At 40.0% G+C, this 17,686-nt stretch overlaps 1 protein-coding gene across 3 annotated transcripts in view; it reads left to right on the top strand.

The window, feature by feature from the left end:
* CTNNA1 (catenin alpha 1) overlaps positions 1–17,686 on the top strand; it is a 68,124-nt gene that overhangs the window by 46,086 nt on the left and 4,352 nt on the right. For all 3 annotated transcript variants that reach the window (XM_081855489.1, XM_081855488.1, XM_081855487.1), the window contains exons 13-17: positions 3,010–3,161; positions 7,366–7,476; positions 10,036–10,217; positions 12,661–12,766; positions 14,544–14,678. In XM_081855489.1, the coding sequence (XP_081711615.1) occupies positions 3,010–3,161; positions 7,366–7,476; positions 10,036–10,217; positions 12,661–12,766; positions 14,544–14,678 (686 nt within the window). The remainder of the gene's footprint in view (positions 1–3,009; positions 3,162–7,365; positions 7,477–10,035; positions 10,218–12,660; positions 12,767–14,543; positions 14,679–17,686) is intronic.

The following is a 17,686-nucleotide window of genomic DNA, read 5'->3' as shown; positions in this document are numbered from 1 at the left end:
GCTTCCAACTTTGTGTCGGTAGGTACAGCAAATTTATTAACTGTTTAAACCTCAGTGCTAAATCTAGTGTTTTGCTTGAAATGTGGGTCTTTTTATCCATAGCATTGTTCTGTAAGTCCCATGCTAAGTACAGATGATAATAGCTGTCATGGAGACCTGAGAGTCTTCAGATGTTGTTGAACTACAAGTTCCACCAGTCGGAGTCAATATCCCATCCCTGGGATATAATCACTGAGAAATTACTGGCTTGCAATACTAAAATTCATGTCCTAATGGAACAAGTTTGCTCTCTTGAAAGAAAAAAATGTAAAGTCACAGATGAGAGCGGGACTGTAATTGGTAAATTTAAAATGTCATTAATTTTAACGTACACACTCAATACATTTCTGGTCTGGAAGCAAGTTTGATACTCTGTTGAACTATAAAATGCAAACCAGAAGGAATTCTTTATGACCATTCTGTCCATGTGTAAAACCACAGCAGACAATTACCGTATTTTTCGCTCTATAACACGCACCAGACCATAACACGCACGTAGTTTTTAGAGGAGGAAAACAAGAAAAAAAATATTCTAAACGAAATAGTGGATATATGATTTTTGTGGTTCATGCTGTAGCCACAGACATGTGATCTGACAGTGAGTTTGGAGTAGCCCAATGCAAAAATCCTGAGGATCCATGTGGATCCATGCTTTGTAACCACGGAGGAGGGAAGGAAGGGGAACCATGGATCCTCTGCTCACGACTGCAGCAGATTCCCCCCCGCCACCCGCAGGCATTCGCTCCATAACACGCACAGACATTTCCCCTTACTTTCTAGGAGGAAAAAAGTGAGTGTTATGGTGCAAAAAATACGGTAGTTCATTTTGACCTTGAATTAAAATGAATTAATCATAAAATCAATATCATCATTCAGAGGGATTTCTTAGTGCCATATGACTACTATATTCAGTCCTAGAGCACTATGAACAGTTCTGTGTTTGTGCTAGTTAGTAGCTTGAGCTTAAAATAATTTGCCAATGCATCTTTGTGCAGAGCCAATGCATCTTTGTGCATAGGATGTCGCAGAATTTAGCTTCATTTTTTTTATTTAGGCTAAATGTGCTAGTTTTCAATTGTTTGAAAGATTTTCTTAAAGGTTGCAATCAATGAAGTTTTCCTTCTAGCATATGAAAGGAGAATTCAAACCAATTCATCTACAAATGTGACTTCCAGCATTAATTTTCACAGCTTAATTGTGTAAATCCTAAAATCTGGTGCCAGATTAAATCTTTGTGCCACTACTGCAGTCACATCTGGCTCTGGTGTGGTTGTGCTTGCCCTGAAAATGGAAGCAAGAAAAGAGCAGGATACCAGCTTCCCCACTGTACGAAATGCTGTGCCTTTCCACCTGGTATACAACCCAAGAGGGCTGGAGGCCTCTTGGATAGAGCCCAAAGTTTGTGCCCCATTTACTGAGTTGGATTGAATTTGAGCTACAGAAGCACATCTTAATAGTTTTCCCAATGAACTGAATGTAGCATTGATTGTACCATCAAACGTCTCTGGTGGTGCTGATGACAGATAAGCCAGAATCCTCCTGGCATACTGATTACAGTGGTACCTCTAGTCGCGTGCAACTCTGGATACGTATCCTTTGGGTTACACACGCGGCAAACCTGGAAGTATTTTTTCAGGTTTTGCCACACACGCATGCGCAGAAACACTCTACCGCGCTGCGTGCATGCGCAGAACGGGCACCTCTGGTTGCGAAAACCTCTGTATCCGACCGGAGCTCCGGAATGGATCCTGTCCATAACCAGAGGTACCACTGTAGTTCCATTTTGCTCCAACACCAAGTTCCTGTATCACTATCCTGCATTCGTCTTCTGCTATGATGATCTTGGTAACGCACAGTACATTTGGGGTCAGCGTTTTTAATGCTTCATTGCAGATCACTGTGGCTACTTAAAATTCCCTTAGTTATTATCATCATCAACATCATGTATTTGTATGTTGCATTTCCATAGTAAACTATGCTGAAGGGAGCTCTCAACGTGGAGAATAATAACTTGATGAAAACGTTTTCTTAAGAAATACTCAAGGTCTAACAACAAAATACAAAAGCATAATCACGAAAATACAATGGATCCCCAAAATTAAATCTTGGCCCCAACAGCAGCCCCAGAACACCCCCACCTTGATAGTCTCTAAGCATCCTGAGCAGCATACTTTTCTGGACTAACAGCAAGAAGGTCCCCGGTACCTTCAGCAACTACTTTGGTCTGGACCCCACACACCCCAGGCCAGGTGGAAATTGACCAGCAAAGCAGAGAGCAGGTCTAGCCAGGACTCAGGGCAAGAAATGCAAAATTGAATATACGTTATTTTATCTGCCGTTGCACTGGCAGACTCCTTTTTCTTGCTCATGTTTTTGTCACACTAACGGCATCTTAACAAATTCGTATTCTTTATATGGCCCAACAAAATAACTTTTATTAGCAGCCATAGAATTGCAGAGTTGGAAAGTGATTGCACGGGTCATCTAGACCAACCTCTTGCAACGCAGGAATCCTTTCCAGAGCCAGCCCTGGACAGGTGGAAGCAAACCACCAACCTTCTGGTGAATGCACCGACCCGTTTATTAATGGCATTTGTATACCACCCAGCAACTCATGTTTTCTGAGTGGTCAACATCACCATCATCATGCCTCATGGCAAAACCTTTTCATATGTACACGTTTCAAATGCACAATACAATTAATGTACAAAACTAGCATGAATGTAGTCACATCCCCACCTTTCTTAAGTGTCTGTCCTGTGTGTATTGTTTGCCCTTTGTAGGGATACGATTAGGAAATCTGAATGTGTGTGATTTGTAACATTTCAATGAAAGAACAGTTGTACCAGTAATGTTTGTGGATTAAAAAACTGCATTTCAGTACTGTGTTACTGCAGAATCTGCATGCTAAGAGCCACAAGTTTTATTGTATTCTGTTAAGCGGAGTGTTTTTCCCCCCGTGTTCTTTAGTTATGCCACGTTTTACTGAACAAGTAGAAGCTGCTGTAGAAGCACTGAGTTCTGACCCTGCTCAACCAATGGATGAAAATGAATTCATCGATGCTTCACGATTGGTATACGATGGAATTCGTGACATCAGAAAAGCAGTGCTGATGATCAGAGTGAGTCAGCCTTTATTTCCTTGAAATAGCATTCACTGGTTTTCTCAAACACATTTTTATTAAACAATAAGGCAGTACAATAGCACTAAGAGCGTCTGTATAAAATATACACACACGCATTCTAAATTTATACAGCTGCTTCACAGCATAAGCCCTCTGGGCAGCTCTCAAGGCATATATAACAAAATACAAAATGAAACAATAAATGCTGTTCAACTAAAAACACATGACACAGATTTAATCTTAAATACTGCTTGTACCCCTAATTCCACCCATTACCTGCAAATTGGTATGGGATCTTGTTTATATATTATGTAAACAATTGTGATCACTTCCCAAATGTTTTAACCATGATAGGTCATAGGTCATTATGACAGTTATCAGAAACGAATAAAGTCAAGTCACAGTAAACGTCGCACATTTGTTGGCTGAACTGTTTTTAGTCCATTAATGCTTTCATAACTGGCTACTACAGTATGCTTTATGTGTAGCTGTCATTTGGCAAGCATTTGAAAGCTACAACTGGTACAGAATATGATAACCTATTCCTTTTATCATAATATATACTTTGCTTTTTAAGAGTTCAGAAACAACTTGCATCAGTATGCAGCAATCACAATAAGACAATATCAGAACATAAATTCATTGGGATGCTTCTTACAGGACAGTTGATGCTGGTGCCTCTGATTAGAGGGGCACAGCGGTGTGGAAACCGAACATTTCTTAGACTGCATTACCTAATTGTTGGCTCTCTAATGTCAGTTGGCCCAAAATTGGGGGAGCGGGGGCGCTGAAGGTTATTCACCCCTGCTTTAGACATATATGTGATTTGTGTTCAGATCAAGTATCTTTGTGCTCGAAATATCTCTTTAGGAGTAGTACGGCCACCTACCTATTTTCGTTCTTCCCCCGAAAAGTTTTTAATTATTTAACTGAAAGATATTTTAAGTTTTTATCTTGTTATGTGATTCTGTACATGTATTTAGCACTCTTAATTTACTACAGCTGCTTTGAAACTTTTAAGAGTTAGATAAATAGCTTTAGGATTGACGACACAGAATAGAACTGTCAAGGCTAAGATAAAAAAGCAGGTTTTGATAGGCTCTTAGGTCACAGCAGGGGGAATAAATCTAAGAAAACCCTATAACGTTAAGATTACATCTAGTGCTTCAGGAAGCAAATTCAAAAGACAGCCTGTTTGCTACTTCAATTTTACCAAATGCAGAAACTCAAACTCTAATGAATCAGTAGACTATTAAGTTAAAAGTGTGTCTCATCTTCTTGGGCCTATGTTGAAAAGCTCTTTTATTGAAAGCTTCACATTTCAATCTAAAATGCAAATTGGAAAGATGGTAGAAAGCTTTCAAAGCAAGTATAAGAATGAATCACAAATATTGGAAGTTTTAACTAATACCGTTCATTAATTGTCAACATTTAAATATAAAGCATGATAATATTAAGCATTTGTGTATACCTTGAATTAAGCCAATATGTACTGAGAATGTAAAAGCTAGGCGGAGAAACCTTATTTATCTAACAAAGGTTAAACTACAGGACAACTGATGGCAGATCTTCATTTCCTCATGTTTTGTGTATTAAAATAGGGATCTAGATAAAAGGGGCTTTAAAATTACAATGACCTGCTGTGACATTACCACACTGGCATCACTTGTATTCCAAGGCAGAGATTGGCATGCATTCCCAGATGAGATTTTGAGGGTTGCTTCATGTAATACTTTCCCAACTTCTTTTTTCCATTCTATGTTCCTGTAATTCAAATAGAATATATACTTCCCCAAAAGTTGTATCAGTACTGGAAAGAAAAAATAACATGCGCCAAACCTGAAAATTGAAATATTGCACCTTGTCTCAGCAGCTGTAGATTCTTTTGTTAGAGCTTGCTTCATACCTATTTGCTCCCCTGCTGCAAGTATTCCAGTTTTTAGACACACACACACACACACCAGTGACAGATTTGGGTACTATGGCACCCTGTACAAGGCCACAGTACGTGCCCCCAGCCCTCACACTGCCTTCCCAAAGGTGAGTAAGGAGGCACCTGGCTTTGGGAAGGACGTACAAGAATGCTGGCAGAGTCTTAGAACCCCTCCTGCTTCCTTCCCAAAGCTGGGAAAATGCTAACTGGGCTTTGGGAAGGGAGGATTCTAGGACCCTTTCAGAGTCTCACACCTCCTTCCCAAAGCCTAGCGCTTCACTTATGGGGCTTTGAAACAATGCCCCCCTTGTCTAAGCACCCAGTGCGTTGAGCACCACTCGCACAGCCCTAAATCCACCCCTGCACACACACACACTGGTGAAAGTAGTTTATCCAGTACGTTTCCGAGCACAATTCAAAGTGTTGGTGCTGACCTTTAAAGCCCTAAACGGCCTCGGCCCAGTATACCTGAAGGAGTGTCTCCACCCCCATCGTTCTGCCCGGACGCTGAGGTCCAGCGCCGAGGGCCTTCTGGCGGTTCCCTCATTGTGAGAAGCAAAGCTACAGGGAACCAGACAGAGGGCCTTCTTGGTAGTGGCGCTCGCCCTGTGGAACGCCCTCCCATCAGATGTCAAAGCAATAAATAATTACCTGACATTCAGAAGACATCTTAAGGCAGCCCTGTTCAGGGAAGTTTTTAATGTGTGACATTTTAGTGTATTTTTTGTCTCTGTGGAAGCCACCCAGAGTGGCTAGGGAAACCCGGCGGGGTACAAATAAATTATTATTATTATTATCATCATCATCATCATCATCATCATCATCATCATCATCCAAGCAAGCTAAACTGGGAGAGTAAAGCTGTCTCTGCCTTCCTTTCTCACCTCCATCCTAATACACTAAATTGGGGGTAGCCATGTGCAGCTCCCAACATCTCTGACCATTGGTCATGCTGGCTGAAGCTGATGGGAGTTTGAGTCCAACAATATCTGAGGTATTACGTTGGCCACCCCACCCTGAGTTTCTGTCTCTGGTTAGATCATGGAAACTGCCACCATGAATCCCAAGGCTAAATTGACATACAATTTTGTTCACGAAAATTATTTCTGTGCTGGGAAACAACTTTTATGTGATGAGTTTGCATGTCTGCTTATTGTATATACAAGCATTAGTAAGCTATAGCAGATCGCTGCTTGGCACAACACAGCGTCAACAACTCATAATGCTACTTCTGCCTAGGGAAGCCAAGCTCATGCATTCACTGCTGTGTTGGCCTTTACATGAGTTCATTCCATAAGTAGAATAAATGCAAAAGTTTACTGCAACATATATTGTATACTAGGTATTACTAATAAAAGTTCAAAATGGAGCAAGGGCTTCATTATCTCATTGAGTAGGAAGACAAACATTGACTTTCCTCAGTTGACAGGGAGATAAATTTAACCTAAGATGAAACTAGTATAGCTTGTTGTCAAGCCATTAATTCAGTCAAACGCTTTGCTACTGCTGGCATCTTGATTATAACAACAGAAGAAAGAAACTGATATGAATGAAATGGTAGCTGCATTTTCCCAAACTTATGAAAAGCAATATATTAGTTGGGTTGACTTGTAATCCAAAGTAGTAACGCTCTGAACTCTTGGATTACCTTCAAAAATTAATACTAAATTGTGTGTGCTGCAGATACAGCTATAATAACAAAGAGATTGTTGCATTTACATTCGCTCTCTGTCATCCAGCTCCATGCTTGAGACTCAGAGAAGATTGTAAAGTAACAAAGACAAACATACAGTAGCCAGAATAAATATCAAACTTCCCAAATCTTGAGCCTGTTCTCTGAAGGCTTACATCATACTAAATGGGGAGTTTCTTATAAGTGTTGTGAATCCTATTTTAGTTGTCTTCAACAAAAAATGTGAAGGAGGCTTAATCTTGGAGTATCAGTTAATGAAGCAGGTGGGCACGATGCTCTGCAGTTTAACATGTGCATCTCAAATCATTTGTCCACAGTTTTTAAAATATTTATTTAAAACATTTATATTCAATCTCTCCATCAAATTATCTACGGGATGCTTTAAATGTCATAAGCCGTACATTTAGCACATGTGGTGGTGCCATTTCTAACTGCTTATCTGTAAACCACAAAATGTGAAAATTCATTCATGTTTAGTTTTAAAGCTTTTAAATTAGATGCATTCCAGAGGGAATAACCCCAGAGGTGTTAGTTCACTGAATTGCTCTTGACTTTTTGTATTTTTGTTTTCCCAGACTCCTGAAGAACTGGATGATTCAGACTTTGAGACAGAAGACTTTGATGTTAGAAGCCGAACAAGCGTTCAGACTGAAGATGACCAACTGATTGCAGGCCAAAGTGCAAGAGTAAGGCAAACTGTTCCAAATCTCGCTGAACATATGCAGAACATTTGACCATACTTTAATCAAGAGGCTAGCATTCCTCTCTGCTTCTGCATTTTAGGGGGGGGGGAATTGTGTTTCAAGGGTTAGAAGTGTATTACCTTTTTATTGTCTTTTTTTTATAGAATATTTATTAAAGTTTTCCAAAAATAATACAATGTGAAATAAAAAAGAAAAAATAACATAAATACAAAAATATAAAAATACAAAAGTAATTAAAAACACATAGAATTTCCACTACTTATTTTCTTTTAACTTATTTTCCAGACCTCCTCATACCACCCTTTCTTGTATTCCAATTCAAATTGTTAGTTCAGCAAATCCTCACCATTTAGTTTTTACTTATTTCTAAACCTTATTTTTCATATCTCTTAAGCATTACAGCTGGAAACCCCTTAATTTCTGTCCAACATCGTTCTAACATTCATTAATTTTGCAATATTTCTGTAAATAGTCTTTAAACTTCTTCCAGTCTTCTTCCGCCGACTCTTTTCCCTGGTCTCGGATTCTGCCGGTCATTTCTGCCAGTACCTTTTTATTGTCTACCCCATAACATTGTCTTAACGTCCCTCTTTCTCCAACCATCATCTTCCTTCTTTTCTGCTTCGGGGAAGGAAGTAGAATCAAAACGGAAAGAAAAGGTTGCCAATGGGGCAGTCCATATTGGATCAGAACATGACATATCCAAGCGCCCTGTTCAACTGTCCAGTTCCCCCCCTCATATCATGACCTCTGCTATCCTTATCCTTAGTTGCTTCTCCCCTCTCATGCATGTACTTTCCTCCTGCCACACTAGTTAATCCCTAGCCTTAAGATAATTTTAGCCAAAGATCACAAACTCTTCTGGCCCTATCCTTTCAGCTATCCCAGTGAGTTCATAAACCTATCTTCAAACCCATGAGTCTTAGCTGTTTGTCAATCATTATGTAATCTGATAAATGGCATTTCTTTTCCTGTTTTACCTTTCCTTCTGCCCCACATTTTGTAATAGAACCACAGACAAGATCATCAGATAAGAACATCTAATCTGATAACTGCATTAGAATTCCCTTTAATAACCAAGGATAGGTTGATTTCTTTGTTTATAGGTTATATTTACATCCTGCCTTTCCTACAAGGTGGAATACTTGGTTCTCTCCCCCCACCCCACACACACACACTTTATCCTCATGGCAACCCTGTAGGTTAGCCAAGGCTGAGAAATGGTGACTTAATCAAGGCCACTCCAGTAAGATATTTGGCAGAGAAGGGATTTGAATCTATATCTCCCAAGTCCAAGTCCAACATTTAACCACTGCACTACATTGACTCTTCACTAATTAGAATGTACCACTTAGGACTATTCTGTTCTGCTGCCAGCATATAAAGTGTTGCCACTTGAGACCATTATATTTGGTCTCAACTCTCTCCCTCGTCTTTATTACAGCATTTATTTTCTCCTTATATTATGCCACCTCAACCTTTTCTCTTCAGATTTCACATTCCTAAGATTGCATGGCTTCCAAACTATTTATTCTGAACTCTTTCCAGTTCTTCAGGTTTCTTTTAAATGATGGATACCAAAATTGAATGTAATAATTGGATTAGCTTCTGTGTTGCAACCAAATAGCCCTTCATATGTCTATTTTATGCTAAACGTCAAGCTTGGCAACTGTCTTACTTACAAAATTGTAGCAGACCAGAGGTAATTCTCGCCAAACGCCATTGGTAATTTCTAAGTTTTCTGTGTGTACGTGCATGCAGTGTGTTTGCACAGAACACTACCACAATAATTAAAGTAGATGCTTAAATTCAAGTGGCACTGCTCCAAGGAGGACATGCCAGCACACTACTTGAAACTGCAGGTGGGCTACTTGTTTGTGAATAAACATGCCTCTTCAAGCCAGGCACCCTGGGTTATCCTGTTGTTTCATACAGCCCAACAGTGGTCTAGCTCTGTTATAATTTGCTTTCGTTTGGTGAAATAGCCCTACAATTTTGTCTGTAGACAGTGTGTGTTTAAACTTCCAAAATCCAACCCTAGATTAATTTGGAACATCATGATCTGGTAATTACGTAGGATGTGTTCTTGCTTCAAAGCACTCTTGAACAATATTCAAGAGGTTGTTCTTGACAATAAACATAAATTTAATTTCTAGCTATCTACCTGAAGGTAGGTGAACTCTACGGCAGTGATTCTATAATGGTGTGAAGCACCTTGCTGTAAAGGCTATTGTACTCCACAAAGAGAAAAGGAGGTAAAAAGAAAGACGGCACCCTCAGGATGCTAGCAATTTCCTCTCAGCAGGACTTCAGAAATCAGCCTTTTATCAGTGACTTTCTTTCCCAATAGTCTGTACTACTAATGGTAGATAATTCATATAGGTGCAAGATATGGATCAAGATGGAAATAAATGTTCCTCTCATCCTTTCAGATATAATTTGATTCTGCCCCTATGAATTAGTTGGCTAGTGAAAATAACCTGAAAAGCCACCTTGCCAATGAATGGAAGTAATTATATGTGAAACCATTCTTCTTTCCAGGCTATCATGGCTCAACTCCCTCAGGAGCAAAAAGCAAAAATCGCTGAACAAGTTGCCAGCTTCCAGGAAGAAAAGAGTAAATTGGATGCTGAAGTGTCCAAATGGGATGATAGTGGTAATGATATCATTGTTCTGGCAAAACAGATGTGCATGATTATGATGGAAATGACAGATTTTACCAGGTAAGGATTCCTTATTGACATGCCATCTAAATAAGCATTTTGGGGGCAACTTTATTTCATATCCTTTGTCCAACAAGGCTCTGTTAGATTTACATTAGTTCCTAAATGCTATTGACTGACCCTACTAGTATTGTCTGTTTTCAGTCTGGCTTTAGCCCTTGCTTTGGTACTGAAACTGCCTTTGTCAGCCTGCAGTGTGGTGATTAGCGCGCGCGCACACACACACACACAGAGAGGAGAGAGACTGATTCTCCTGGATCTCCCAGCAGCTTTTGTTAACATCAGCCATGGGATCCTCTCAAGATCCTGTCCAAGTTATATGTGCATAGTACTTTTCTGCTGTGGTTCTATTCGTGCCTATTTACTTCTTCCAGGAGGTGGTACGGGGGGGGGGATTTCTGCTCAGTTTCATGGCCCCTTGTCTCATAGGGCTCCATCTCATCCCCCATGCCGTTTAGCATTTACACAAAGCCACCAAATGAGATCATCCAGGGAGGGATAAAACGTAGATTATGGAAGTGCTTTATCAGTGCCTGGCAATGGTAATGGGATGAGAGCCAAAAGGCTGAAGCTCAATCCAGACAAGACTGAGGTTCTGGTAGTGCATGGTTCATCTGCCCAGATCAGTTGTGGTTCACCCTGTCCTTGAGGAAGTTTCACTCCCTCCTAATGGACCAGGTTCACCATTTGAGGGCACTCACCTGTCTTTGTATCTAGAGGTATGTCATGAGACACGTTTTACCATCTTAGGCTAGAACTCTCCAGCGGATACAGAGAGAGACTGGCTTCAATGATCCAAGTCTGGGTCATTTGTATTACTGCAGTGGCTTGTATCCAATGAAGTGTTGTTAGTGCAAGCATTTCACCTTGTGCACCAATGCTTCCTTTCCCTGTGTGCCTGTGCCAATTTGTTTTGGGTTCCCCCCACCAAAAAAACACACACTTCAGAGCAGATAGTTGGGAGCATGGGTAGAGTTAGAGATGGTTCTGTTGCTTGGGCAGAAGTCCTTGCACTAACAGGACAATTTCATTTGGAAACAACTCAGTGTGATGTGTTTGGGCCTTCTTTTAAAAACAGTGAGAAGCTTTAGTTGGTGCAGAATATAGGTACAATAATGCACACTGGAACTGGGTATTCTGAATATAATATGCTTGTACCTTGCCATCTCCCCTGACTCATGTTCCTCATTTCGTGCCCAATTCAAAGAACTGGTTTTGACCTTTAAAATCCTTCTTGGCTTGAGACCTCAGTATCTGGAAGACTACCTCTTCCCTACACTTTGAAATCATTATCCATGGCCCTTCTCTAAATGTCCTCTACAACTGGGGAATGCCATGTGGCTTTAAGAGGGCCTTTCCGTTATTTGTCCTTTCAGTAGCAGCTGGATACCTTTTTATTGTCCCTGGCCTTTTAAACTATAATGTGGGTTTGATACTGCCTTAGCTGTGTGGATTTTTTCCCCTCTGTCCTCTTTAGAAATTTAGTGCTGCAAAGTCTCTACTCTGTTTTAATGTAGTCTTTCTGGTTTTCATTGGCTATGTTTCATTTTATTCTCTTTGATTCTGGCAAGCTATCCAGAGATCTTCTGCTGTAGGGTGCTGTATAAATTGTAGAAATAAATAATAAATTTCTGAATAACTAAGCTCTCTCCAGCACATGCATTGCTGAACATAATTTCAAAATTATTTTGGAAATCCCACATTTTGTGAAGATTAAAATGTAACTTCCTACATTGATTATCTGTGATGCATACATGGAGCTTCCAGGAAACTGCATAGAAATTGTGTTCCATTTGTGATCTGTATTCTGAAAAACTGGGTCAAAATGATATTTATTTTAAAATAGAGTACAATAAATAAGATTTCATAGTACTTAAATATTAAGCAGAGAAGGGTGTTTTGTTTTGCATATTGCAATAATTTAATGATCCGACACTTGAAATTAGTTGACTTTTGGTTTATTTTTATTATAGATTAATGACTGTGTTCCAAAGAGTATAGGAGTGTCCAAGAGTTTGGGCCTGCCTTGTTTGTTTTTGTTTGTTTGCAGAGATTTAGATAGGTTTGTATATATACGCATACATACATATGATCCCACCAACCTGTAAAAGATCCTCTTTTTGTGAAAGTGGCGGGTTCTGTGTTCAAGAAATGCAAACGCAGTCTCCTCCGATACTCAGAACTACCCGCACAGTTCTTTGGTTCCTTCCAATATGTAGTATGATACAGAACTATGTGAAGAACCTGGTTCACAAGTTTTACCTGTTTATATCTGAAACATACATTAATAATATGAAGCAATCTTTTACAGTGTGCTTCAGTGCCACATTAGTGCAGCCTAGTTGTAGCCATTCTTGTACAGCTGGAGAGACGAGAAACAAAGATGTCCTTGATTTGTGTTCCTGATTCTAATAGACAACTGCTGTGCTCTCTTTTTTTGCAGAGGGAAAGGGCCACTGAAAAATACATCTGATGTGATTAGTGCAGCAAAGAAAATTGCAGAAGCTGGGTCAAGAATGGACAAGTTAGGACGGACAATTGCTGATCATGTGAGTCGGAACTGATTTTTCACAAGCTTTTAGTTTAATTTAAACAGAGGTTTTAGGTTCACAGGTACAAGAGTCCTGGAGCTAGCAGCTTGTTTTATGGTGTCTTCTGACTCAAATTATTGATTCTTTGTTCTCCTCCACTTCAGCTTTTTTATTTGTAGCTGGATCACTAGTTTGCCCTGAGTTTTGGAGAAGCTTGGTGTTCACTTCAAAAAATGTCATTGAGCGTAGAGTTCCCCAAAGAAAGCTTTTACTTTCCACTGCTGGTTTTTGTTTTGTTTTTCCATACATTGCTCTGCAACTACTCAATCATTGTGGATGCCTGGACACCTTACCAAAAAAAAAAACCAACCTCGAAAGAACTGCCTCACTGTGTGTTCCCAGCATTAGTAAATGCAGGTTAAGTTGTAAACTTTCAACTTTGTTTTTGAATAATTACTCTCTGAACACTTGCTTTACACCTCCAGTTGTACAATTTCATATTTGAGACACACGTTCATTGTGAAGTTTTGCAAATTGCTCTGGCTTGGTCTGACCTTATGGAAGATAAGGAGCCTGAAGGCAAGCAGTCACACAGCACTTAACCATATGCACTTCTAGAATGCAGTGGAATTACTACGTTGCCCTTGTCTTGCAAGCCACCAGCAGAGATGTCAGTATTTTGGAACTTGCATCTATCTCAAACTGCAGGACTGAAAGCAATAATAGCTTTTTCCATTTGCAGTTACAAAGTACTTTTTCTCACCATTTAGATGAATTTTCACGCATTGTGAGAACTTCATTCATTCAGTATTCCATCCCATTGTTACCTTAATTCATTCTGCCTTTTTTTTTTATTCACTTCACAGTGTGTATATTTTGGAATTCTCAAAAGTGAAGACATATATTTTGCAGCCAGATTAGTTAAAGCAGGAAAATCTGACCTCCTGTGCAAACTAGCACAATTTTAAGCATTTTAATGCCTTACAGGTGCAAGTTCAGGATGTTGCCATTATAGACTGAAAGGCAATGAATAGCTCGTGCAATTGCTCTCAACAAGCAATTATTCAAAATATCTACTTTTGCAAACGAAGTGAACAATATACGTGATAATAATGAAACGTTTAATTCTCAGCATTCACTTTTGATTTTCCACTATGCAGTGTAGAAAGCCTAAATGTGTATTCACTAAATAGATACACTATTTATTTAAAATTAGAAGCAAAAATCTTTTGTTACATATTAGGCTATGGGATCCATGGGTGACATTTATACTGTGTGGGGAAATTCTTGGTGCTCGGTGTAATGGGCTGAGGCGGGAAACCTGAGTTCAATTCCTGCTCAGCCATGAAGCTCACAGGATAAATTCTTCGCAGACTTGTGATAAAATGAGAGGAACTATAAACTGCTTCGAAGTTTTTCTACCATTAAACCATGTATGCTGCCACCTTAAGTTTTTTGTTTTAAAACAAAAGCAGAATACATTTCAAAAGAGAGAAGCCTCAATTAGGGCATACTGTGAACTCCATATACCTGTATTATTACTGTTTATAGGTCAGTCAGCATATATAGACAGGCATTTTGCCAAATCTTTTTTACAAGGTGATGACTGACCTGGTGGCCGTTGATATTATCAGTCTTTGTGCAAGAGGTATTCTACAACATCAGCTTTTTGCCTAACTTAGATATTTAGGGTAGCCTGTATGTTCATTGGGGGACTGGAAACACTGTTGATATATGATACACTGATCAATTTTAATGTCTCAGAACTAAATACCAATCTTATTTCTGTCCTCAGTGCCCAGATTCTGCTTGCAAACAGGATTTGCTAGCCTATCTGCAACGTATTGCTTTATACTGCCACCAGCTAAACATCTGCAGCAAAGTGAAGGCAGAAGTTCAAAACCTGGGAGGAGAACTCGTTGTGTCTGGGGTATGTAAATTTCTGAACACTTCGGTTTTGGCTTCCTTCTACATCAACAGTTGTACAAACTTCGTTTATGTTAATTTTTCAGGATTCTGAAAAAACTTTGTGTGTCTTCATTTTGTTTCTGATCTCTGAATATATACCGTATTTTTTGCTCTATAAGACTCTATCTCTCCTAAAAAGTAAGGGGAAATGTGTGTGCGTCTTATGGAGCGAATGCAGGCTGCGCAGCTATCCCAGAAGCCAGAACAGCCAGAGGGATTGCTGCTTTCACTGCGCAGCGATCCCTCTTGCTGTTCTGGCTTCTGAGATTCAGAATTATTTTTTTCTTGTTTTCCTCCTCCAAAAACTAGGTGCGTCTTGTGGTCTGGTGCGTCTTATAGAGCGAAAAATACGGTAAATCTCCCTTTGGAAAGATTCCTGGCGCATCTTAGTTTTGCTCAAAAACTCATTGCAATTGTTTCTAATTATCCTTACATACTTAGATATTTCTGGTAAGTCAGAGGCCATGCTAGAGTGCAATTTTTCACAGTTGTGCTATGCCTTTTCATTCAGAGAGCAAATTTACTTTTATTCCTGTTTTATACAGGATACATCTAAACTTTGTTCTGCAGCTGTCCAGAGCTGAGACCATTCCACAGCAGCATTCTGAATAATGGTTTATTTTCTGAAAGCATCTTAGAATCTAAATCTAATCCTTTTACTTCTGTCCAAACTACCATTGCCAAGTCATTCTTTTCTGCCATCATGTATGCTTCTTTCTCATCACTTTTTACATCAAACTGCTTGTCTTTAAACCTCTCCACAAACCTGTTCCATTCTATTGTTTCTATTTGTGCCTTGTGCTCCTCGCAGTCTACCAGTCAGCCGCTTGGGACTTCTGCTTTCAGGCTCCCCCCACATTTCTTTTGCTGCCCCTGGAACTTCCTAGCAGAATAACCAAGCAATGCTCTCTCTCTTCCCCTTGGAAACCTGTAGTTTTCACCCTTTGGTCCCCAGCCTAGCTGTGCGCACATCATTTTCATCCCATCTTAGCTTCCCCTTTTATCTCATTGCCACCATTGGAAACTTCTTCAGGCAGTAGTGACAGTCTTTTTCTCCTCACCTCCCCATACGTTTATATCATGCCAGGGGTCAGCAACCTTTTTCAGCCATGGGCTGGTCCACTGTCCCTCAGACCATGTGGTGGACCGGACTATATTTTGAAGGGAAAAAATGAACAATTTCCTATGCCCCACAAATAACCCAGAGATGCATTTTAAGTAAAAGGACACATTCTACTCATGTAAAAACATGCTGATTCCCGGACCGTCCGTGGGCCGGATTGAGAAGGCGATTGGGCTGCATCTGGCCCCTGGGCCTTAGGTTGCCTACCCCTGTATTATGCTGTAAAGCACTTTGTATATTGATGGTGCTAAATCACTATCAGCATTTTCTCACACTTTTGCTATACGCACTGTAGTCTCTTCCACTTCCCCCTTCACTCTGCAAAACTGGAGCAGGTTTGTAGCACTTAAAAAAATTTCATTGGGCGGGTGCGTTTGTTGTGTGCATGCACTGAAGTACAAATGTTTGTACCCAAAGGTAAGACTGCATGCTCCCCTACAGCAGTGCAGTTCCCCTGTCCAGTGGTATGCTGACATCTTCAAGGGTTTACATTTAAGGAGTAAGTTTTTCCAGCACAAGAATGCTATCCCACTGTATCAAGGCTCCCCATTTATCCATAAAAATTTTATGCATTAAACAGTGATTGTGATAGAGACACCTTAGTGGTGGTCGGAACATGGTTCTTATTGCTCCACAAAACTAGTACATCCTCAGCTTCTTTTTTCTGATCATCAAAAGGCTTGTTCTTAGCTACACGTTGTGTTTAGACAATTACTTTCGCAGAAAGGAATTCACACTATAAGACACGGGAGAAGCCCAACAGGACAATGACAATAATCCACCAACAGCATACAAATCAATATGGCTAACTTGATCCAAAACACCCACCCACCTCACTCACACACGAAAACAAAGATCACCACAGCCAATCACAAACAAACAATCACATCCTAGGCCAACCCCAACCTCTCTCACCACCAAAGGAACACAAGTGAACAACACAAGCACGCTGACACCAAACTACATACATTAAGCATAATAGAAACACCGCTACCCCACCCCACACCCATCCATCTCCCCTCCTTCCACCCTCCTTTCTTCTTCTTCTTTTTTCTTTTCTTTTTTCTTCTCCCCCTAATGCCTCAACAAATGAAATGGATTTGTAAAAATGTTACACGGGGGAAAAAAATACACGAGGCATTACACTTACACTGTAAAACAAGAAAACCCTTAATAAAATATATTTTAAAAAAAAAAAAAGACACGGGAGAAATGAAAGGTTCAGATCCTAAATCTTGCAAGTGGCTGCTTGAAGAAGAAGAAAACAAGTGAATTCCGCCTTTGAGAATAATGGCAAACTAAGGCAGAAACATATAGCAGTGTTGGCAGCAGCACCTTCACGCAGAGTACATTTGGTGTAGCATTAGGCTCCTAGCAGATCTGTCACAACCAGGGGAATAGTGGATGAGCACTGCAGAAAACACAACATGTATTGCTTTGGTATTCTGCATGTGAGGGCACTCTTTGGCAAGGCTCTCGGCATGGGAGAAAGACATAGCTGTTACCCCGACAGCCCGCTAACATGTTCCCTGGAGTTTTACTGAGACTATAAAATGCCTGTGTGACTTACATGGTCTTCTGCCAGAAATAATTGTCTGTCTCCAAGCTAGACTTGGTAGAATGTAGTTTAATACACACTGAAAAAGAAAAGTGCATACACCGTGTAGGTATCCCGTTCCCCATCAGCCAGTTGAACAATGACCTAGTTTGTTACAGCACTTGCCTTCCCATTAAGTGCTTGCTTGTGATGTATAAATACAACATTTTGGAATCTGGGAAATAAAAAAATAAAAGTTAAAATCGGCAAAAGGAGTCAGGAATCCCATATCACTTGTTTATGCAGTTCT

Source organism: Podarcis erhardii (assembly GCF_964252035.2).
Source record: "Podarcis erhardii genome assembly, chromosome: 3".
NCBI lineage: Eukaryota > Metazoa > Chordata > Lepidosauria > Squamata > Lacertidae > Podarcis > Podarcis erhardii.
This window is presented reverse-complemented; position numbering and strand designations above follow the sequence as displayed.